Source organism: Rhinolophus sinicus, linkage group LG06 (assembly GCF_036562045.2).
Source record: "Rhinolophus sinicus isolate RSC01 linkage group LG06, ASM3656204v1, whole genome shotgun sequence".
NCBI classification, from domain to species: Eukaryota; Metazoa; Chordata; class Mammalia; order Chiroptera; family Rhinolophidae; genus Rhinolophus; species Rhinolophus sinicus.
The window spans coordinates 54,032,130-54,055,769 of NC_133756.1; the positions used below are offsets into that span (position 1 = coordinate 54,032,130).

Genomic DNA, 23,640 nt, shown 5'->3' on the forward strand with positions numbered 1-23,640 from the left:
GGTTGCAATGGAGAATCAAAGCAAAAGGCACTGGGTGCATGAAGGGAAACAAACCACCTATAGTAGAAGCTCCTTAGCTGAACTTGACTAAACCTACTCTTTAGATATTCTCTGCAGAATATGCTAACATGTTAGGCAGAATTCTCAAGGCTTAAGAGGCCATTCTCTAGTATACCTACACGTTTCCATTCCTGTTTTTGAGTTTGTGTCTTTCAAGAGTCACTTGAGTTTGTTGCCAAACCTTTTTAATGTCATTTGAATTTATTATTTTGATGGTATAACTTAATGAAATATAAACCGATGATATATGAAGTATGGAAAGAAAGAGTTACTATTCCAGTGAAAACTAAAGTGAATGTTTTGGAAAGATTTAATAAAGGAGAATCACTTTAAAAATTGCTATTGAATTCAGTATAGACGAAACAATATAAAAGTTTGAGGGGAAGTTGTAAAAATCTAAAATGATTTTATATTTCAGATTGCTTCCCAAAAGTTTTAAATTTTTCTTCACTTTAGAGTAGCTTGAACTAGAAATCATAGGCAGCATATATGGATATAGTTTTTGCAAAAAATATGAGTCTCCAATCAACGAACCCATGTTTAAAAAAAGAAAGATTGACCTTGTGATGAAAGATTTGTGAATGATTCCATATTTATTTTAAGTTAGAATAAAATGATTATGATATATACAAATTATTTTAAAAATTCTCTCCTGATTTTTTTTGATCAACCAAGCAACTAATTGTGTTAGATAATAGGGCATCCACTATACTTTACAAATCATTTTTTAACTTAGAAAAGGCTAATCCTATGAAAGCTGTAGTGAATGGATGTCAAAATGGATGTCTCAACAGAAAGCTAATTTTCCTTTTTTAAAGTTTATTTTCTCTAAAATATTTGTGAAGAGGTGGAGTGGGTAATAGTGACAGCTCCAAGAAGTTTGGAGTCACTACTCTGGATTTATCCCTTATTAAATTATGTGGACTAAAAGGGAAAAAATCTTTTTGGAGCAAGAGTATTTTAAAAATTGGTCCTAGTAAAACATTCCTTCTTTAGAGCTTCTCTAATTCAGGCCATTATTCTGCCTGGAGTAGTGAATCTGGTTCAGCTAACATCAGGAAGTACTGAATAGCAATGTACTAAAGCAAGAGCAAGGGGGAAATTAGGGCATCGCAACAGAGCCTTTAGAGCAGCCTTGTCAGTTGAGATTAAATTTAATCAACAGGAGAAAATGGTTTTTGGACTATTGGAAAATGGAAAATCTGGCAAAGATTTTTAATCCACCATGCCATCTACAACATTATTTTTTAAACTGAGGCTTGTATCCTAATTAAATAGGAATGTTTCCTAAGTTTCTGCCTTAAGTTCAGGGTAGTTGTTTAAGCCTCAGATGCTTTTATTCTTACTTGGATGGAAATAGCTTGCATGCTAGTTCAAGTCTTCTGAGAAGTAGACACAAAGATGGGATTATACTTGCAAGAAATGTATTAGGGTAAATGCATGTCGCGTCCAGCACGACGAGGGTTGTGGGGAGCAAGGAGGGCAGCACAGGGTTAAGAAAAGATAGTAGCCTTGAATAGAGTTTAAGTGAGGGGGCCCAGGGAAGGCAGCCTCAAGGTCTGGGCTGTGGGTGCCTAATCGGGCCTACCATTAGTTTTTATTAGTTAGGTGGGGAAGTTAAGGAGATAAAGCTTGTCAATCTCAAGATCTGTGAATCCTATACATCATAATAGGAAACTGATTCAAGCCAATCACCCTTGCCTGCAGGCAGCTGCACTATAAATCTCAACTTCCCCAAGGGACAAAACCTATATGCATATGAATAGATGGAGAGCACACCATTGAATCTCTTCCCCTGCAGGTTGTGGGAAGGAATGCAGCCACAGAGGTTGAGGCTTTCCTTAGCCTGGGGAAGGTGGGGGTCTGTGCCCACCTCTTTGAACATCATGGGTTCTCCTGTTGGTCCCCATTCGACTGTGCCTGTCTTAGGTTGCTTTCCAAGTGGAAAGTCGTACCCATCATTAACTGTCCAGTCATTTTTGAGGCCAAACAGGGAGACATAAGGTGCAAACACAAAGGTGAAGCCAAGTCCCTGAAAGGATCCATCTTACAGACTCTCGTTTCTTTGGGGGCAGGTACAAGGAGACAGGCGGTTAGGCAGCTGCATGGCGACAAGTGCATATAAAAGAACTTGGGAAGGAATCCAGAGATGACTGAGAGAGCAGTTAAACTGCAGTGTTCATTTGACCCTGAGTGAAGGAGAAAGGAAAGGAAGGAAGCTTGGTTAGAAGCATCTTAGACTGCAGTGCAGTTCTGAGGAAAGTTTGACAGGCTGCTGGAAAGTTCCCAAGCCACAGTCATCCATCAGAAAAGGCCCTCTCTCCCAGGAATAGGCCTGCTTTAGTATCCCTGATGTGCTCAGTCACTAGCAGGGAACAGCCAGTGAGAAGGTGGCCTTGGGACCAATGCAGTATAGATTTAAGAGTGATGTAGCTAGGGCCATAGATCAGTTATACAGTTAAAGATCAGAGAGATGCATTCTTGTGACTTGCCACACATGTAAATCATGATATGCTATATATTTATATATCTTTACCATTAGGCATAGTAAATAGATGGAAGGATAGAATTCTAATAGTATTCTTAATTAAGAATTGTGTAATGAGCACTTACTATATGCCAGGTACTATGTTTTGTGCTGAGATTGCGATAAGAAATAAAGAATAAAGTACAGAGGAGCAAATCGATTGTGTATTTTAAAATTCAGCATGATCAGTGTATTAGAAAAGTCAACCATAGACAAAGTTCTGCTAAGAAAGCCAATAAACTATTAACAGTGGTTATGTAGACTGGAATTGAAGTAAACAAGGAGAGGACTTAAAATGTTAACTTTTAAGATTCTGTATTGGAGTTTATTACACGTATAAATTCTTATAATTTAAAAATGTATTTTAAAATTTTAGCTTTCCATGCTTGAGGAAAGAATTGTAGACTGCTTAATATTTTTATCTGTTTATATAGGCTTAATCATACTTTAAGGTGACTATCTTTATCCTCTTTTATAGAAAAATAAAAATTCTATAGCAAATTTACTGAATTAAGTATTTCACTGATATTAGATTGTATTACTTTTTCTCTTCTGTTTACTTTAGCTGTGATTTATGCTTTTTATAATCTCTTAAGGTGGAATCTTAGGTCATTGATTTGAAACCTTTTCCTTTTCTAAGATAAGCATTTAAAAGCTAAAATTTTACCCCTAGGTACTGCTTTAACTGCATTTCATAAATTTTGGTATATTGTATTTTTATTTTCATTGGAGTAAATGTATTTTCTAATTTTCCTTTTGATTTCTTCTTTGACCCATGGATTATTTAGATGTGTGCTAAACTTCCAAATTTTTGAGAATTTTCCAGGGATTTTTCCATAATTGATTTCTGGTGTAATTCCATTGTGGTTAGAGAACATATTCTTTATTAGTTCATTTCAATTTATTGAGACTTGTTTTATGGCTCAGAATATGATCTGTCTTAGTGACTGTTCCACATGTACTTGAAAAGGCTGTGTTTTGGTATACTGGGGTGGAGTGTTCTGTAAATGCCACATTGGTTGATAGTGTTGTTCAAGTCTTCCGTATCTTTAACTGGTTTTTTGTCGACTTGTTCTGTTAATTACTGAGGAGAAGAATTACTTGAAGTCTCTAAGTATAATTGTGAATTTGTCTGTTTCTCCCTTCAGTTCTATCAGTTTTCACTTCATGTGTTTTGAAGGTTTCTTACTTGGTTCACACACATTTAGGATTGTTATTTCCTCTTGATGAATTTACCCCTTTTATATTATGAAATATCACTCTTTACCTCAAGTAATGTTCCTTGTTGTGAAGTCTGCTGTCTGATGTTAATAGAATTACTCCAGCTTTCCTGTTTCACTTTTTTTTAAATTAAGGTGTAAAATTGACATATTAGTTTCAGGTGTACAACACAATGATTTGATATTTGTATATATTGCAAAATAATCACCACAATAAGTCTAGTAATCATCCCACTCCAGCTTTTTTATGGTTAGTGTTTATATGTTATATCTTTTTCCATCGTTTTATTTTTAACTTCTCTATGTCTTTATATTTGAAATGGGTTTAAAATTAATTTATTGTTGACAGGATATAATTGTGCCTTGCTTTTATTATCTGGTCTTACAATCCTTTTAATTGAAGAATTATAGCATTTCTGATAATGTAATTACTGGTATGTTGGGGTTCAAGTCTATCATTTACTGTTAGTTCTTTTTTCTTCTCTTTTTTCTCTTTTCCTTCCTTTCTTTTGTATTAACTGAGTTAATTTTTTTTTTAATTTTAGTTTGTTTTCACTACTGGCATAATAGCTATATTGTGTGAGTGTGTGTGTGTGTGTGTGTGTGTGTGTGTGTTGTGCACGCATATGTGTTAGTTTTGTTTTTTCTAGTGGTTACTCTAGGATTTACAATGTACGTTGTTTCTGATTTTATGTATTTGGGTCCTCTATTTTTCTTGATGAGTCTGGTTAAAGGTTTATCAATCTTGTTTATCTTTCAAAGAAACAGCTCTGAGTTTCATTGATCTTTTGTATTTTTTTTTTAGACTATTTCATTTATTTCCACTCTGATCTTTATTACTTCCTTCCTTCTACTCACTTCGGGCTTTGTTCTTCTTTTTCTAGTTATTTAAGGTATAAAGTTAGATTGTTTATTTGAAGCTTTTCTTGTTTCTTGAGGTAGGCCTGTATTGAATTTCCCTCTTAGAATTGTTTTGGCTGTGTCCCATAGATTTGGGGTCATGTGTTTTCATTAGCATTTGTCTCAGGTATTTTTAATTTCTTCCTTAATCTCATTGTTAACCCATTCCTTGTTTAGTAGCATGTTGTTTAGCCTCCATGTATTTGTATGTTTTTCAGTTTTCTTCTTGTAACTGATTTGTAATTTAATACCATTGTGATTGGAGAAGATGCTTGATATAATTTTAATCTTAAATTTATTGATACATACTTGTTTTGTGGCCTAACATGTAGTCTATCCTAGAAAATGTTTTATGTGCACTTAAAAAGTACATATTCTGCTGCTTTGGAGTAAAACGTTCAAAAAATATTGATTAAATCCATCTGGTCTAATGTGTCATTTAAAGCCACTGTTTTCTTGCTGGCTTTCTGTCTGGATGATCTGTCCATTGGTGTCAATGGAGTGTTAAAGTCACCTACTATGAAGTACTACTGTCAATCTCTCCCTTTATGTTCATCAATATTTGTTTTATATATTTAGGAGCTCCTGTGTTTGGTGTGTAAATGTTTACAAAGTTTATATCCTCTTGTCAGATTGATCCCTTTATCATTATGCAATGTCCTTCTTTGTCTTATTATAGCCTGTTTTAAAGTCTATTTTGTCTGATATAAGTATTGCTACGCCATGCCAGCTTTTTTTCATTTCCATTTGCATGAAATGTCTTTTTCTATCCCTTTACTTTCAGCCTTTGTGTGTTTCAATCTGAAGTGAGTCTCTTGCAGGCAAATATTATGGGTCTTGTTTTCTTATCCATTCAGCCACCCTGTGTCTTTTAATTGAAGCATTTAATCCGTTTACATTAAAAGTAATTATTGGTAAGTATGTAGTGATTACCATTTTATTCATATTTTTTTAATCTTTTTTTTTTCTCAATTGGGGAACACTGGGGAGCAGTGTGCCTTTCCAGGGCCCATCAGCACCAAGTCGTTGTCCTTCAATCTAGTTGTGGAGGGCGCAGCCCAGCTCCAAGTCCAATCGCCGTTCTGAATCTTAGTTGCAGGGGGTGCAGCCCACCATCCCATGCAGGACTCAAACCGGCAACCTTGTTGCCAAGAGTTTGCCCTCTAACCAACTGCGCCATCTGGCCGCCCCAAATCCTCTTCTTAATGAAGTCTCTTATCACTTCTTGTAATAAGGTATGGTGGTGATAAACTCCTTTAGCTTTTTCTTCTCTGGGAAACTCTTTATTTGTTCTTCAATTCTAAATCATAGCTTTGATGGATAGAGTAATCTTGGTTTTCATCACTTTGAATATGCCAGGTTCTCTGTCTTTAACCTTTTGCATTTTAATTATGATGTGTCTTCATGTGGTCCTTTCTGGGTTCATCTTGTTTGAGACTCTTTGCACTTCCTCGACTTGTATGTCTGTTTGCCAGGTTATGGAAGTTTTCAGTCATTATTTCTTCAAATAGGTTTTCAATCTCTTGCTTCTTTCTTCTTCTGGTACCCCTATGATGCAAGTGTTGTTATGCTTAATGTTCTTCCAGAGGTCCCTTAAACTATCTTCATTTTGTAATTCTTTTTGCTTTTCCAATTGGGTGTTTTCCATTACCTTCTCTTCAAAATCTCTTATTTGACCTTCTGCTTCACCTAATCTGCTATTCATTCCATCTAATGTATTCTTCATCTCTGATTGGTTCTTTTTTATAGTTTCTATCTCTTTGTGTAAGTTCTCACCGAGTTCATCTACTCTTCCCTTGTTTTTTCAGAATTCCTTAGTTTTTGCCTAATGTCCTTTTTCTATTCTAAGATTCCCATTCAGGGTACCATATTGCATTTAGTGGTTATGTCTTTTTAAGCTTCTCTTGGCTGTGACAGTTTCTTACACTTACCTTGTTTTTGATGACCTTGACAGTTTGAGGAGTTCTGGGCTAATATTTTGTAAAATGTCCCCCAAATGGAGTTTATCTTATGTTTTTTTCATTTCAATTGATTCTTGTGTCCCTTTGACACCCACACCAAAGAGTGTGTGTGTGTGTGTGTTTGTGTATGTGTAGCATTTTCTTACTTTCTGACACTAAAAAATGCTCTAGTCTCATCTGTCCTTGAACCCTGGTTCCTTTTATTCTAGTGGTATTAGAAACTAATATCTGGACACTGGATGTGCTTGTTGCTATTCTTTTAGTTGACAGAGAAAGGAAATATATGTGTGTAAATTAACCTGCATATATTAACATATCTACAAATATTTCTGTATGAATCCATCTTTCTGTTAAGCTAAACATGATTTCATACTGATGTCTCCAACACTAATTTGTTACAGCATGAATCATCCTAGTCTTACCCCCTTGCTTCTCTATAGTCTTCTACTATAGCAGTGAGAAACCTGGCTTTTGTTAACCAACATCTAGTACTTAATTGTTCAATTCCAGTATTCATGTACAGCAGTTTCAGAATTGTCACTCTGTACTTCCATGGGAAATCATCAACTAGAGTACAGTGGCTTGTGTATAGTTCCTTTGCTTTTATTCTTACAGTTTCTGTTCATTTCCAAAGTTATTTAGGCCAGCACCTTTCTCTCCCCCTCCCTTGAGTGAGGTTATTCTATACATTCACAATGCAGTTAGATTCTTTTTTCACAGTCTGCATTTCATCATGAGATCCCTTGACCTCCTCCTAAGGGTTTTTGTTTTAATTTGTATATAGTAAGTTTCACTTATGCTATAAAGTTCGGTGGATTTTTATAAATGCATATTGTCCTGCATTTACTATTACAGAATTATACAGAATAATTTTAACTAAAAATCTCCTGTAATTGACCTATTCAACTTTTCCCCTTCCCCAGAACTCTGGCAATTTTTTTACTGTCTCCATAGTTTTGCCTATTTCAGAATGTCATATAAATAGAATAATGCAATATGTAGCCTTTGCAGACTGGAGATTTTCACTTAGCAACATACATTTATGATTCATCCATGTTTTTATGTGGCTAATTCCTTTTTAAATGATAGTTCATTCCTTTTTTATCACCGAGTAGTATTTCATTGTAATGAACGTACCATGATTTGTTTATCCTTAGTTTTGGTGATTATGAATAAAGCTGTTATAAACATTTTTTATTATTATTAGTTTCAGCTGTACAAAACAATGTAATAGTTAGACATTTATACCCCTGACTGTTATAAACATTTGAGTGCAAGTTTTTGTGTGGACAAAAGTTTTCAGATCTGTTGGGAGTGTAATTGCTGGATCATATGGTAAGACTATGTTTAGCTTTGTAAGAAACTGCCAAAATGTCTTTCAAAGTTGCTGTATAACTTGCATTTCCACCAGCAACGAATAAGAGTTCCTTTTGGTCCTCATAAGCAATTGATATTGTCAGTTTTGGGATTTTAGTCTTCTATTAATAAGGTGTATACTGGTATTTCATTGTTGTTTTACATTTTATTTCCCTAATGACAAATGATGTTAAGGTTTTTTTCTTTTTTTTTTTTAAGGGAAACAGGACTTTATTGGGGAACAGTGTGTACTTACAGGCCTTTTTTCCAAGTCAAGTTGTTGTCCTTTCAGTCTTAGTTGTGGAGGGTGCAGCTCAGCTCCAGGTCCAGTTGCCATTTCTAGTTGCAGGGGGCAGAGCCCACCATCCCTTGTGGGACTCGAGGAATCGAACTGGCAACCTTGTGGTTGAGAGCCCACTGGCCTATGTGGGGATCGAACTGGCAGCCTTCGGAGTTAGGAGCATGGAGCTCTAACCGCTTGAGCCACCAGGCTGGCCCTTTTTTCATATTCTTATTTGCCATTTATAGATGCTTGGGAGTTTTTTGTTCAGATCTTTTGCTCATATAATAATTGGGTTGTTTGTTGTCTTATTGTTGAGCTTTAAGAATTCTTTGCACATTTGGAATGGAAGTTCTTTTTCTAACATGATTTGCAAATACTTTCTCCTAGTTGGTGCCTTGTCTTTTCATTCTCTTAATGGTATCTTTTATAGAGCAAAAATTTTTAATTTTAGTGGAGTCCATCTTACCTTTTTTTTTTCTTTTATGGATTATACTTTTGATGTTGTGTCTAAACTTATCACCAAATCCAAGAACTTAAGTTTCCTTCTAGAAGTTTATGGTTTTGTGTTTTATATTTAGGTCTATGACCCATTTTGAGTTAATTTTATGTGAGGTCTGTAGGTTTATTTTTTTTACATGTGGATGTCCAGTTTTTCCAGCACCATTTATTGAAAAGACTATCCTTTTTCCATTGAAATGCCACTGTGCTTTTGTTAAAACTCAGTTGACTATATTTATGTAGGCCTATTTCTGGCCTTTCTATTCTATTCCATTGATCTCTGTGTCTCCTCTTTCACCAATACATGCTGTCTTGAGTACTGTAACTGTATAGAAACTCTTGGAATCAGTTTGTGTGAATCCTCCAGCTTTGTTCTTCTTTTTCAGTATTTTGCTGGCTATTTTAGGTTTTTTGCCTTCCCATATAAATTTTAAAATCACTTTGTCAGTATCTACAAAATAGCTTTCTAGGACTTTTATTAGAATTGCCTAAATTTTTTTCTTTTTGTTTTGCTGGAATTGCCTAAATTTTAAAATCCTAAATATGCGTTCAATTTTGTCAAATGCTTTACTATATTTTGATGGTCACATGATTTTTTTCCTTTTATTTTGTTGATGTCTAAGTTGCTGGATTTTGAAATGTAAACCTTGGCATTTATGCAATAATTTCAAATTCGTTGTGATGTTTTATTCATTGTATTTATTGCTGGATTCAGTTTGCTAATATTTTATTTAAGATTTTTCCATCTATATTCATGAGAGAGACTGGCTTATAATTTTTTTTTGTAATAGGTCTCAAGGTCATACTGACTTCATAAAATGAGTTGGGAAGTGTTTCTTTTTTTTCTATTTTTTAAATTTATTTATTTAAGTAAGATTGATTTTATCTCTTCCTTAAATGTTACTTTGAAGTCACTGGAAAGTCGTCTTGGCCTGTTCTTTATTGTGTAGGTTTTATTTTCATCCTTTTTTTTATAGTTTAATTTATTGAGTTGGGATTCATATACAATCAAATGTACACAATTAAAAGTCCAATTTGATGAGTTTTGACTAATGTATAAACCTGTATAATACCACCACAATCAAGATATAGAATATCTTGGGAACCTAAAGGGAACCTGAAAAGTTCCCTTGTGCTCATTTGCCATCAGCCCCTCCCCTCTCCATAGCCCCAGGCAAAACCTGAGTTTCATATGCTTATTTGCCATCTGTATATCTTTGGTGAGTTTCCTGTTCATGTATTTTGCCTATTTTTTAATTGGGTTATTTGTTTTCTTATTGTTGTGTGTTTTCTAAATTATAGGTTATTTATAGGTTATTTTAACTGTTCTAAAATTTCATGTAAACGAACTCTTGACATATTGTCTTTGGCTTCTTTTGCTTAGCGTAATGTTTTTGAGCTTTATCTTTGGATATTATATATGTATCAGTATTCCATTCAATTTTTGTTGCTGAGTAGAATTGCATTATATGTATGTACCAGAATTTGTTTATCCATTCTCTTGTTGGTAGACATGGTTGTTTCCAGTATTTAGCTATTATTAATAAAACTAACATGCACATTTGTGTGCAAGTCTTTGCGTGAATATATATTTTCATTTCTTTTGGGTAAATACATAGGAGTGGAATTGCTGGGTTATGTGATAAGTGAATGTTAATTTTTTATGAAATTGACAAACATTTCTCCAAATAGGCTCTGCCATTTTTCACTTCCACCTACATGCTATGAAGAGTTCCAGTTGTTTCTCATCTTTACCACCATTTGATTTTTTGATTTTTTTTTTATATTTATTTTTTAAATTTATTGGGGTGACAATTGTTAGTAAAATTACATAGATTTCAGGTGTACAATTCTGTATTACACCATCTATAAATCCCATTGTGTGTTCACCACCCACAGTCAGTTCTCCTTCCATCACCATATATTTGATCCCCCTTACCCTCATCTCCCACACCACCACTTAATATTATCAGTCTTTTCAATTTTTGCCTAGTAGGTGTGTAGTGGTATCACACTGTGGTATTTATTTACATTCTCTTATCATTAGTAATGTTGAGTATCATCTCATGTGCTTATTGGCCATTTGCAGATCTTATGATGTTTCTATTCAAATCTTTTTTAATAGATTTTAATATGCTTTAAGAGTTTTTTTAAAGCACTCTTACTATCACTTTAGAGTAAGTTTTAAAATCATGTCTTCCAACTTTTTTCTTCTGTTTGATGGTTATTGGGCTATTGTGGGTCCTTTGCAACAGCAAAGGAATGAAGTTATAAATTGCCACTAAAAATACTTGATCAAGATTGTGTGGAATCTAGAAATTAATTTAGGCAGAATGGATGTATTAACAGTTTTGGGTCTTTAAATCCATGAGCACAATTTAGCTCTTTCTTAGGTCTTTTAAAATTTATCTCAACAATGTTTTACAGCTTTTAATATAGAGGTGTTGCACTTTTATTTGTTCCCATGTATTTCACTTTTTTGATACTAGTGTAGAAGAAATTCCTTCATTTTCTAGTTGTTGATTATTATGCTTGATTATCTTTGGGTGATTGCTGGACATTTTACTGAAAATTTATAGAAATAAGTTGACACTCTGGGTGAAGTTATTTTAATGAAGACAGGAATTCCTTTTGCTTCCAGCTAGCTGTTAGACTAAATGCAGATCTCTTTAATCTAGTCAGGGATTGAGCTGATTCAAAGCTGGATTTAATTCTAATAAGGGCTTGTCTATTTCCCATTCATTCTTCTTCCTAGTGTGTAGTCCTTCAGACTCCAACTGTAATCCTGTGGTATCCACGAAAGCCTCCCCTCTTTGATGGACCCCAAATTCCAATTTGTGTGCCTCTAAGCCTGTGAAGATTGCTAAAAGCTATGTTCAGCTTCTTGGCCTCTCAGCTATTGCTTTTGTTTTCAAATTTGGCAATTGCCTCAATGGAAAAAGTTACCTCAAATACCTGATCACCTCTTTTGTCTTCTCTCTTATAGTTTGTCTCAAAAGCTACCACCACAATTGCTTTATGATGCCTTCAAATCATGCTTACAGTGGTACCTTGGGTTTCGAACGTTATCTGTTCCGGAAGACCATTCGAGTTCTGAAACATTCGAAAACCGAGGCACTGTTTCCCCATAGACAGTAAAGCAAAATGGATTAATCCTTTCTAGACCTTTAAAATCAACCCCTAAAACTGCAAATTTAGCATGAATTTTACTATCTAATGATACTATAAATCTATGAAATTTATGGTGTTCGTAAACCGAAAGTTCATCAATGGAGATGTTTGAAAACCGAGGTACCACTGTATTTATTTTTTTAAAGATATGTATATATATATGTACATGTGTATATATATGTGTGTGTGTATGTGTGTATGTATGTGTGTGTATATATATATATATATATATATATATATATATATAAACATAACATAACATGCCCATTTTTTCTAGCTGTTTTTAGTAAGAGGGTTGGTCTTAGACAACCTAGTCAGCCATTGCCAGAAGTGGCTTTCTCTTCTCCCTCTTGCCCTCCATTCTTCCATCCTATCCTCAACTAGAACATAACATTGTTTTCTGTAGTATCTCATTTACTGCTGTATTCCCAGCACATAAATAATGCCTAGCACAGAATAGAAGTCAATAGATATTTGAAGGAACATCTTTTGGTCTTTATTTTTACATTTGTAAGTGATTTATTACTTTCTTACTTAATGGAAATAGTTTCAATTATTATTAGAATTAAAGAGATTTTTTTTTAAGAGAAAAAACTGAAAAGATAAGGACATTAGAATTAATGTTATAATCAAGCGATCAAATTACTTAGGTAAAAATATAGGTTTATAATTTTTATTATAATCTATCAGTGAATACAAACAAGACAAATAGATTATCATGTTTTAAAAGATAAAGATGAAGAGTTTCATGAAAAATTACATTTTGCATAGTATGTAAATCTTTACCTGTGTTTTTTCCCCCCTCTTCCCTTTAGAGCCATTTTAAGTGCCAGATCGAGTTATTTTGCTGCAATGCTGTGTGGCTGTTGGGCTGAAAGCTCTCAAGAGTACATTACTCTTCAAGGGTAAGCATAATTTTTACAAGGCAGCTTGACTGCAAATGATTGCCAATAATACAAAGCACTTTTTATGAATCAGATCTCCCTGTGTGTTCAAGGAAATATTTCTCATGTGGTAAAATTCAACCAAGTGCATTTTCTGAAAATGAGGTAGCAGGGGACATTTAGTAGTAGAGATAGTATATTAGCCATCTTAGACTGCTATAACAAAGTACCACAAAAATTTAAACAACAGAAATTTTATGTTCTCACAGTTCTGCAAGATCAGTATGCCAGCAAGGTTGGTATCTAGTGAGAGGTCTTACCTTGGGTCCCTGGGTTGCAGACAGCTGCTTCTCGCTGTGTGCTCAAATGGCCTTTCTTCAATACATGAGGGTGGGGTGGGGGAGGTGTAAAGAAGGTAAAGAGAGAGAGAGCGCTGGTGTTTCTTCTTATAGGGACACTAATCCTATCACATCTGTGCAGGTCCCCACCTTTATTACCTCATTTAACCTTCATTACTTCCTTAGAAACCCCATCTCCAAATGTAGCCACACTGGGGGTTTAGGGTTCAATACATACTGGGGGTGCCAAAAAATGCATACACATGACTTGTATTCATCTTTTGTTATCAGTATATATTATTACAATTTTGATACAGTTTTTTCCTTTCTTAAAATGTGTACACATTTTGGCACTCTTTGTATATGTGACTTTGGGTGGGTGGGGGAACACAAATACTCAGTCTATAACAGGTAGTTTCTTTTCTCTTTTTTGTCTTTTAAAGAATAAATTGAATAGGTATAGATTTCAACAACCTATGATAATGTAATGGTGAATGTGCACAATTGGTGGCGATTTATACAAACTACCGATACAGTTATTAAGAGTGAACTACTTCCTTAAATGGTGACATGGAACATTTTTTGGTCATAGATGTTCACTGTGAGAATCTGTACAATGTGGGGGGAGGGCTGTCTCTGTAGGAAAATTGCCTGGGAGATCTGACAGAGCCTCTCAACTCTGCGTCATTCTCACCATTGATGTTTCCTTAATTGGGTCAGTCTTGGCCAGAGACTTATGTAGATATGAAACGGTGATGGTGGAAATTCCATAACAGTGGATGCATGGAAAGTACTGATAAATTCTTACCATTTATTTGTCACACAGGCTTATAATCTTGAGCCTTCTAGGTTACAATGATCTGGTTCTCTTTCTAACTAAAACAGATTCCCAAATCCCTCTCATTTTGTAATTTCTCTTTATAAAACAGAATTTTGAAACATTATTTGTAAGAATATATAATGTGTTTTATTTTTTGATATTTTATGCTTTTAATAGAAATGCAACACATATGCAAAATGACCTAACCCCTTTTCTTTCATACCAGGGCCTTTAGAAGGTTACATTTTAATTATACTACCACAGTTTGAATACAGATCACAACATATTTTGCAGTCTGTTTTTTGGGTATAGTGTCAACTACTGCCACTGTTAATGATTTCAGTTATGCATCCATGGAAATCACGTGGATTCCCTTATTTCAGTGTATTTTTTTAAGAAAAAAGACTAGACTAATGAAAATGATAAAGAAAAAATAATGGAGCATATAAAATTGCATATATAAGTATCAAGTTTTTACTTGATATGGCTACTAAAGTAAACTTCCTCTCCAACTGATGTGTCCCCCCCCACATGCATAAAATATTATACATGGAAGGTTTTTCTTTTTTTTTTCAGTCTCCCACTAATATAATATCAAAACGTAACATCAATTGCTTTGGTGATGTTAAAAAAAAGTAACGTTTGTGTCTAAGTAACTCTGTTGTCTTTTCTTCTGAGTTTCTCTTATTTAAAAATTATTTTTATTGAGATATAATTGACATATATTATTGTGTTAGTTTTAGGTGTGTAATATGACCATATATATGTATATATATATATATATATATAAATGATTACTACAATAAGTGTAGTTAACATCCATCACCACATATAGTTACAATTTTTTTTCTTGTGATGAGAGCCTTTAAGATCTACTCCTCAGCAACTTTCAAGTATACCATACAATGTTATTAACTATAGTCACCATGCTGTATGTTACATCCCTAGGATTTATTTATTTTAGAACTGGAAGCTTGTACTTTTTGACCACCTTCACCCATTTAACCCACCCTCTACCCACTGCCTCTGGTGACCAGTGGTTTCTGATTATGGAAGATTTTATATGCCAAGCTAAAAAGTTTGTTATCCTGTGGGTAAAAGGAATGTGTAGATGGATCAGTTGGTGACATTTTATCATCACTGTTGAAAAACAACCTGAAAGTTATATGTATCCTACTGATAAGATCTCCTTTTATGATGAATTTAAAATGATCCCTTGAGTACAGGAAGAAGGATAGTGCCAGCAGAGGCCAGTCTCTCTAAGTATGCCAATGCTAGGGATCATCACTGTGCTGTGATTTTGGAAATTTGTCCAGGGACTAGTTTGACTCAGAATGCAACTTTTTTTGGAATTCCTTGAAAATCATGTGATTTTTTTTGCAGTGAGATAAAGGTCAAAAGAAGTATATGATCATGGGATCTTATGCTACAGCATGGGAAAGTAATTTACAGAGAGTACATGTCTAATTATTTCCTGGAAGAAATTTTATTTCCTTGTATATTTAGTGACAGTTTTTACTACCTGATGCCTATTATTGTATACCTTTGTTACTCTCTCCAAATAGAGTCTATCCTCAGCAGTAATAATAGCTTACAATAATACCGTGTATTTTCTAGACTTCTTCCACATTTACTATGTCCTTTGATTTTTTAAAATCAGTCTTTGAGAGAGCAGGTCTATTCACAATTACAGGTGAATAAAAACAAGATCAGGTAAGTTAAATATCTTCCTGAGGTCACCTGGTTAATATAATAAGTGCTTCTGCTAGTATAAATCATGTTTGATGATTCCTAATTCAGAGTCCAGTCCACCACAGTCACTGAAGACATTAAAAGCTTCCTATTGACATGTGTTCTTGAGTAAGCTAAACAGCCCTCCACTATTTAAATCAGTGACTTTCAACAAAAAAAAATAAAACAAAAAATTTTTAACTAAAAAAAATAAACAAAAACAAACAGACAAATAAATAAATCTGTGACTTTTAAACTTAATCCCATAGGACCCTAAAAATCCTGGGAACACATGGTGTGGGATTGGGATCTGAGGGGAAGGCCCTTTGGGAAGAGGCCCCTCTTCAAACAGAGCTGCACTACCTTTATCTGTTTATATTGTTCAAGATGACCTCTGAGTTTAGCTGTAGGAATGAAGGCAATCTGTAATCAGCCATCATGAGCCATCAGATTAAACATTCAAAACACACAGGCTTTTAAAGATGAAGTCTATTTATTAAGAGATCAATAGACAAGAAACGAGTGACGTCAACTACTGGTCTCTACTTTCTTACCTGTAATTTTCCATCTTTGATCATGATGAAGGTAATGGATAAGTATCTCCTCTTATAATATGGCTTGACTACTGCTGACCAACTTTAATAGCTGTTCAAGGACAAATCAAATAGAAATAACCAAATTTGCCATCACAACAGAAGTGAAGGGAAAATACTGTAAGATGAGTGAGCCATCAATGAGCAGGCTGTCATCTTACACAGTATTTTCCCTTCACTTCTGTTGTGATAAGCAAGGCTCTGCTCCTTACTGGTCTATCTTATCCAAAGCTGCTGTATTAGCAGTGGAGGCTCACTTCTAATTGGCTTATTCACTTTTAATTCTACCACATTGGAGATGAGTTACATATCTTTTTTCTTGCCTGATAAAGCAAGGTTTTCTAACACTAACATGAAAGAAGAAAGTACCTCCTGACAGCTGGGTTTTATCTACATCCTTTATTATTATTATCCACAATATGTTTTTCTTTTTTCTCTTGTATTACATATCAAATTGACTGCCTCAAATTACCACCTAAAATGTAATTAGTATCATGGTATATAAAGCTATATAGAAAGACTAACGGAGATTTAGGAATTTTACTTTAAAAAAATCACATCTTACATGCAAAAAAATGAAATTAGACCACTTTCTTACACCACATATAAGAATAAGCTCAAAATAGATTAAAGACTTAAATGTAAGACCCGAAAGCATAAAACTCCTAAAAGAAAACACTGGCAGTAAACTCTTTAACATTGCTCTTAGTAGTATTTTTTTGGATATGTCTCCTCAGGCAAGGGAAACAAAAGAAAAAAATAAACAAATGGGACTACATCAAACTAAAAAAGTTTTTGCAAAGAAAAGGAAACCATCAACAAAACAAAAAGAGAACCTATTAAATGGGAAAAGATATTCAACAATAATACATCCAATAGGAGGTTAATATCCATAGTATATAAAAAGTCTTATAACTTACCACCAAACCTCCCCCAAACAATCTGATTTAAAAATGAGCAGAGGACCTGATAGACATTTCTCCAAAGAGGACATACAGATGACCAACAGACATGTGGGAAAAAAAGATGCTCAATGTCATTAATCATCAGAGAAATGCAAATTAAAACCACAATGGGATATCACCTCAGACCTGTCAGAATGACAACAATCAATAAATAAACAAACAACAAGTGCTAGCGAGGATGTGGAGAAAAGGGAACCCTCGTACACTGTTGGTGGGATTGCAAACAAGTGCAGCCACTACGGAAAACAGTATGGAGGTTCCTGAAAAAATTAAAAATAGAACTACCATATGACCCAGCAATCCTAAGAATACTTCTTGGGTATTTATCTGAAGAAATCCACAACATTAATTCAAAAAGATATATACATCCCTATGTTCATTACAGCATGATTTACAATAGCCAGGATATGGAAGCAACCGAAGTGTCTATCACTATACGCTGGATAAAGAGGTGGTACATATATACCATGGACTATCACTTGGCCATAAAAAAGAATGGAATCCCACTCCTTGCAATAACATGGATGGACCTACAGGGTATTACGCTGAGTGAAATAAGTCAGACAGAGAAAGACAAATATCATATGATTTTACTTACATGTGAAATCTAAAAATCAAAATAAATGAACAAACAAACAGACTCATAGATACAGAGAACAAACTGATGGTTGCCAGATGGGAGGGGGTTTGGGAGAGCTGGATGAAAAAGGTGAAGGGATCAAGAAATACAAATTGGCAATTACAAACTAATCATGGGGATGTAAAGTACAGCATAGGAAATACAATCAGTAATATAAAATTATGTATGGTGCCAGGTGGATACTAGACTTATTGGGGGGAACACTTTATAAGTTATATAAATGTCTAACCACTATGCTGTACATCTGAAACTAAAATAATGTTGAATGTCAGCTGTAATTGAAAAAAATTTTTTAATTTTTAAAAATTACATATCTTAGGAATTTTTATATTGTAGCAAAGTAATCTACAAAACAAACTCTGTTTTCATATTATATTGTAATCCTGGATAGATGTTTCCATGGGTAGTGTGGAATAGTAGAAGGTTAATGGACTTTGATGTCCTTATAGGCAGTCTTACATCCAGTCCTATCTTGTTATATGACTTTAGGGACATTGCTTACAGTCCCTGAGCTTCCTGAGGTTGTTGAAAAGATCAAATGAGATAAACAAGGAAGGAAGCTGGCATCGTGCTTGGTACATGTTATGTGTTGCTTGATAATATTTGTCTTTTTTTTCTTTCCCTAAATTAGATTATTTTCATTTTCTAGAGAGAAATGGGTTCAAATGAGGGTCATTATCAATACTAGGATAGCGATGCCTACTTTGCTTGATCAGCAGCCTCTTTTGGAACTATGCCACAGTTACATGTCTACAGGATGTTTTCTGCAATAAATTAGAATGAAATCCTGTCTGTCCTTACAGAAAATTATCACAGTGCTTTTAATGAATTGGTAACTAAATGACGTAATGCATGTGATATTTTTTAAGTGGGACGGACTTCAGTAAGTTGAGGTAGGAATAGTAAAGCCTGACAACCCTGGTTCTACCCATACCCCAGAGTTGGGAGTGGAAGGCAATGGTTAGAAGTTCTCCTGTTCTGGTGGAGAAAAGGGAGAATATTTTACATCCTATACTGGAAATTGAACCATAGCCAATATTTCTGTAAAGAAGTTCCACATGTTTCTATTTTATGTAAGTAGGAGTCTTCCAGTGGTGGCTTGGGGCTTTGAAGCATAAAATTGGATTTTCTTATCTCCTTTGGGAGATTCCTGGGACTGCTCTGAACCTTCAGTATGATCTTTTGGAATATAAATCAGATTATATTTCTCTTCTGACTAAAATTCTTCAGTGCCTTCTCATTGCAACTAGAATTAAACCCAACTCTTGACGCTATATGATCTGGCCCCTGGGCTTTTCCCAGAACACCCCACCTAAAGTATTAATACCTACAGCCCAACTCTTGAGTTGCTCTCTTTTATGTTATCCTGTTGTATTGTGTTCATGGCACTTTTCACTATTAAAATTATCTTCTTCATACATTTGTTTACATATTTATTGCCCATGTCCTCCCTCTAGAACGCAAACTTCCTGTATCCTCAAGGTGTAGAATAGAGCCTGTCATTCAATAAATATTGAATGTGAAGGAGTGAACAGATGAACAAATGAATGAATGAGTTACTTTAGCCTACACACATAGGAATTTGAAACTTTAGGAAGCATACGTAAAGAACAGATTTTAGTAGACTAGGCACGTGTTCAATCTCAGATCTTAGAGTTCTGTCCTCTCATACATTTTTCTTTTTTCTAACTCTGAGTATATGTATGTAATTTTCATCTGCAAGCTTTTATTCTAATTCCATTTAAGTGGGAATAGTGCTTTAAATCTTTCCATTTAAGCTATGAACTATTGGAGTAATTTGTTGTTTATCTAGGTCAGTTGATCATGTCTTTATAAACACTTTTAGTAAAAATGCAAATGACTTACAGTAATGAGAGTGCAGTTTAGTAGAACATCTGTCAAGGCAGCAGGAAAACGGTTTCTTGCTGTTTTTGTAGCTCTCATATTAGCTATCATATATACTGGTGTATAGGCTCAAATGTCTAGATTTTGCTATTTATTTTAGTAAAAATACTTTTGTTTTTATTTGGTCATTGTTATCTTTTGCTTAAATATGTCAAGTCTTAAAAGAAACTATTCTTTCAACATTAATGAATAATTTTCATTAACATTGATAAGAATGGCTCTTGATAGAAGATAAGTGTATGGGATAGTATACATCCTAGTAATTTAGAGTTTTGAATCAGCAGAAACCAGTACTTAGCCATAGTAGGGTTCAGTAAATATTTATAAAATTAATTGAAAAGTGTTTATATGTTTTCAACTGAGTGTTCCTCTGAAGGTTAGGGAAGATGCTATAAGTGCCCTAATAAGCCATTCATTAAACATTCATCAAACATTTATTGAGCGTATATTATTTAAGGCCATAAAAATCAAAGCAAACACCTTTCTGAGTTCTACCCTATGGGACTTCATTTCTTTTCTTCTTGCCTTCCTCCTTTTGTTTCATTAGCAGATATTAAATACTATGCTTAACAAACTGGGGGTGGGGTGGGGGGTCTTATCAGCACTGTCCCGACCCTTATTCCATTGCATTGCTCTAGTATTATGTGGGAAACAGAAACTCTTCTCATCCTGGGAGTATTGAATCAATGCTCACACTCTGTTGCTACTACAGATGAAAGGATAGCTAAGATACAAACCCTGCCCTCACAGAACTAAGTCTAAAAGGAGAAACAAATACGTAAACAAAGATATCATAAGTCAATTTGATAAATGTGGTAATGAAAGTATATGTAGCATACTTCTTAAGAGCCCAAGCTTTGGACTCAGTCTGTCTGGATTTAAATTCTAGTGCATCACTAGCCATTTGACCTTGGGCAAGTTACATCAGTTTTTTATCTATAAAATGAAAACTAATAATATCTACTGTTGAGTTGTTATGATTAAATGAGCCAATGGTATTCAAAATGCTTATTAGCTCAGTGACTGGTTCATAATAAGTGCTCAATGGATGCTAGTTACTACTATGTTAACATTCAGTGATTTCTTTTTTTCTTTTTTTTTTTTTTTTTTTGGCCTAGTGGCATTAAGGAAACAATCAAAGATAATGTGTCTGAAAGATGAAATAAGTAGAGAGGGAGAGCATTTTAAGCCAAGTGAACAGTATGTGCTAAGGTTTGGATGTATAAGGAACTACAAGTAGGTCAGGTATAGGAAATGAGTAGTTCATTACCTTGGAACAGCTGCTAGTGAGGGAGAACCGAGGTCAAATGATAAAGAACATTGTACACCAAGCTAAGGAATTTGGACTTTTTTTCTATGGACTATGGAGAATTGTTGAAGGGTTTTCAAAGTGGAGGACTGTATCAGATTTACATTTTAGCAAAGTCACTCTAATAGCAATGTGGGAAATGGAATGCAAGGAGATTATTTCAGGCAGGAAACACGTATGAGAGGATACTGTTATAATACAGATGAGAGAAAATGAGGCTAAACCAGTAAGAGGGGAAATAACAGCCGAGGATGAATTGTAGAAATTTTTGAAGGTATAAATGATGGGATATAATGAAGGAGAGGATTAAGATGAACCTCAGGCTCTGATTTAGGTATCTAGATGATAATCTAGATGCTGTTAGAGTTTTGAGGGGGCCCAATAAGTAATGTACTTTCTTCTTGTTCAGAATAAGACAGAAGAATCAGCAGATGAAGAAAACATTGCCTTTGTTATTGATAAAAAAACTGTTAAAGGAATAAAATGTGCTTTAATGCAAGAGCTGAAATCAACTTGCCTGACTATGTCTCCTCTAAGACAACCCACCTGAAAGTCTGAATTTGGATCGCAGTTGCACTTTTTCTCCATCTCCTATTCCCACTGGTTCAGAGAAGAAAGGAGAAAAGAAATCAAATTACCTCTCGTCTTAAGTTCCTCCTGACCAACGACCAGTGGTGGTGTCCATGAACCAGATAATTCACTCCCCTTAGCATAGAAATAGAGGGTAGGACAGATAAAAGTGAGATTAAAACTTTATCGTGGCTAAAAGTTTATGGGAAAATGGAATGTATCACTGATATCAGTTAAACCTTAATTATTTCTGGATTTGAGTTTAGTTTTCTTTTATATTTCAGTATAAACCATGTAGAAATGAATGTTATGATGCATTTTATATATGGAGGAACTTTGGACTTTCCAGATAAAGCTAACATTGGGTATGTATTACTTTTTAATAATTTTAAATATAAAAGTATTAATGTTTTTTGGCTTCTGCTTTGTTGACATAATGTTTCAAAGTGTCAGTAAAGTGGAAGCTTCACTTTTATTACCCCTTTTGCCATATTTTGTGTGTGTTTGGGAATATCTAAAAACAATAAGTCACTGTATTTAGAAGAAAAGCAATTCACAGTAATAAGATTTTTAAAAGTCTTTATTAGACTTAAATTATGCTAGAAAAACCTATACTTATGGAAAATAAATGGCAGGTTTTTATAAAATAAGATTGATTGATTGAAACTTTATCAAATTTTGAATAATTATTTTACTACTTTCTTTTTTAACTTTAGGATGTCTCTTTTAAACAGCAAAAGAAAAACATTAAAATTAATTTAAGAACGTAGACATCCTAAAGACCAACCATGATGTGATTCTTAAGTTCTCCATAGTGAAGTGTCATTTAAGCTGCTGAAATCCTATTGGAGAGTGAAATCTACCTTACTCTTCTAATTTTCTGCATGCCCTCTCCTTTTATTGCTATCCTAAAATCAGACAAATGAAAACTGCTCTTTTAATTTTAAATATTTATTGGTTCCTTTAATTACAAACTGAATAAATATGATTTTGGGGATAAAGTATCACGAGTCACAAGGATTAAATACTGAAGATTTCCTCCTGAAAACCTATTTGAATTTCATCATGCCCTCAAGGCTTGTTGGTTTCCTAAGTACCTAACGTGTGTGTGGGTGCTCAGAAGTACTTGTCAAATGAAAGAAGCAGTGGAACCCTTCAGAGTCATTGGATGCTGACTCCAATCTTAGCGTCATTTGTAAGCATTTTCAATATGATAAGCATCAATTAATTGCCTGGACCAAATTTTTATCATACAAATTTGTTGAAGAGTTTTGTAACTTGAACAGCTTTCAAAGCAGTTTCCTGGACTTCAGTGTATGTCTCTGAGAATCTGAGGGGAATTTGATTGAAACGTCTCCAAATTTACTTCTTGTTATTTTCCATTATTCAAATCATGTGACAGTGCTTTCAACTGCTGCCTTATGTCCAGTTTATAATCCATGAAGAGTATCTATTATGTAGGGCAGAAAGTTAGAATTAAAATAATTCAGATTTTTCTTTTTTCTAAAAAGATTGTATATTATCAGGAAATTGTTGTGTATTATGCCTTGGTTTTTAATTTTAATTAATTTATTTGTTTTCAGTTACAGTTGACATTCAATATTATTTTATATTTGTTTCAGGTGTACACCATAGGAGTTAGACATTGATATAATTTATGCAGTGATCCCTGTATGCTGGAGAATTAACACTGTATCTATTTTTATTTTAGTCAGATACTCAATATAGCTGATATGTATGGACTACAAGGATTAAAAGAAGTAGCCATCTATATTTTAAGAAGAGATTATTGTAATTTCTTTCAGAAGGTAATTATTGAGTCTCAGAAATCATTTACCCAGATCTTAAAGTCACCCATTATGACCTACTAGATTTTTAACTCTGATAGTAAATAGTGCTTTGAATCTTA

At 34.2% G+C, this 23,640-nt stretch overlaps 1 protein-coding gene across 1 annotated transcript in view; it reads left to right on the forward strand.

Annotated features, from left to right (window-relative positions):
• The window catches only part of BTBD8 (BTB domain containing 8), an 81,558-nt gene that overhangs the window by 25,412 nt on the left and 32,506 nt on the right, over positions 1 to 23,640 (forward strand). Inside the window, exons 5-7 of the mRNA XM_019753054.2 lie at positions 12,792 to 12,881; positions 22,016 to 22,096; positions 23,443 to 23,539. Coding sequence (XP_019608613.2) covers positions 12,792 to 12,881; positions 22,016 to 22,096; positions 23,443 to 23,539 — 268 coding nt within the window. The remainder of the gene's footprint in view (positions 1 to 12,791; positions 12,882 to 22,015; positions 22,097 to 23,442; positions 23,540 to 23,640) is intronic.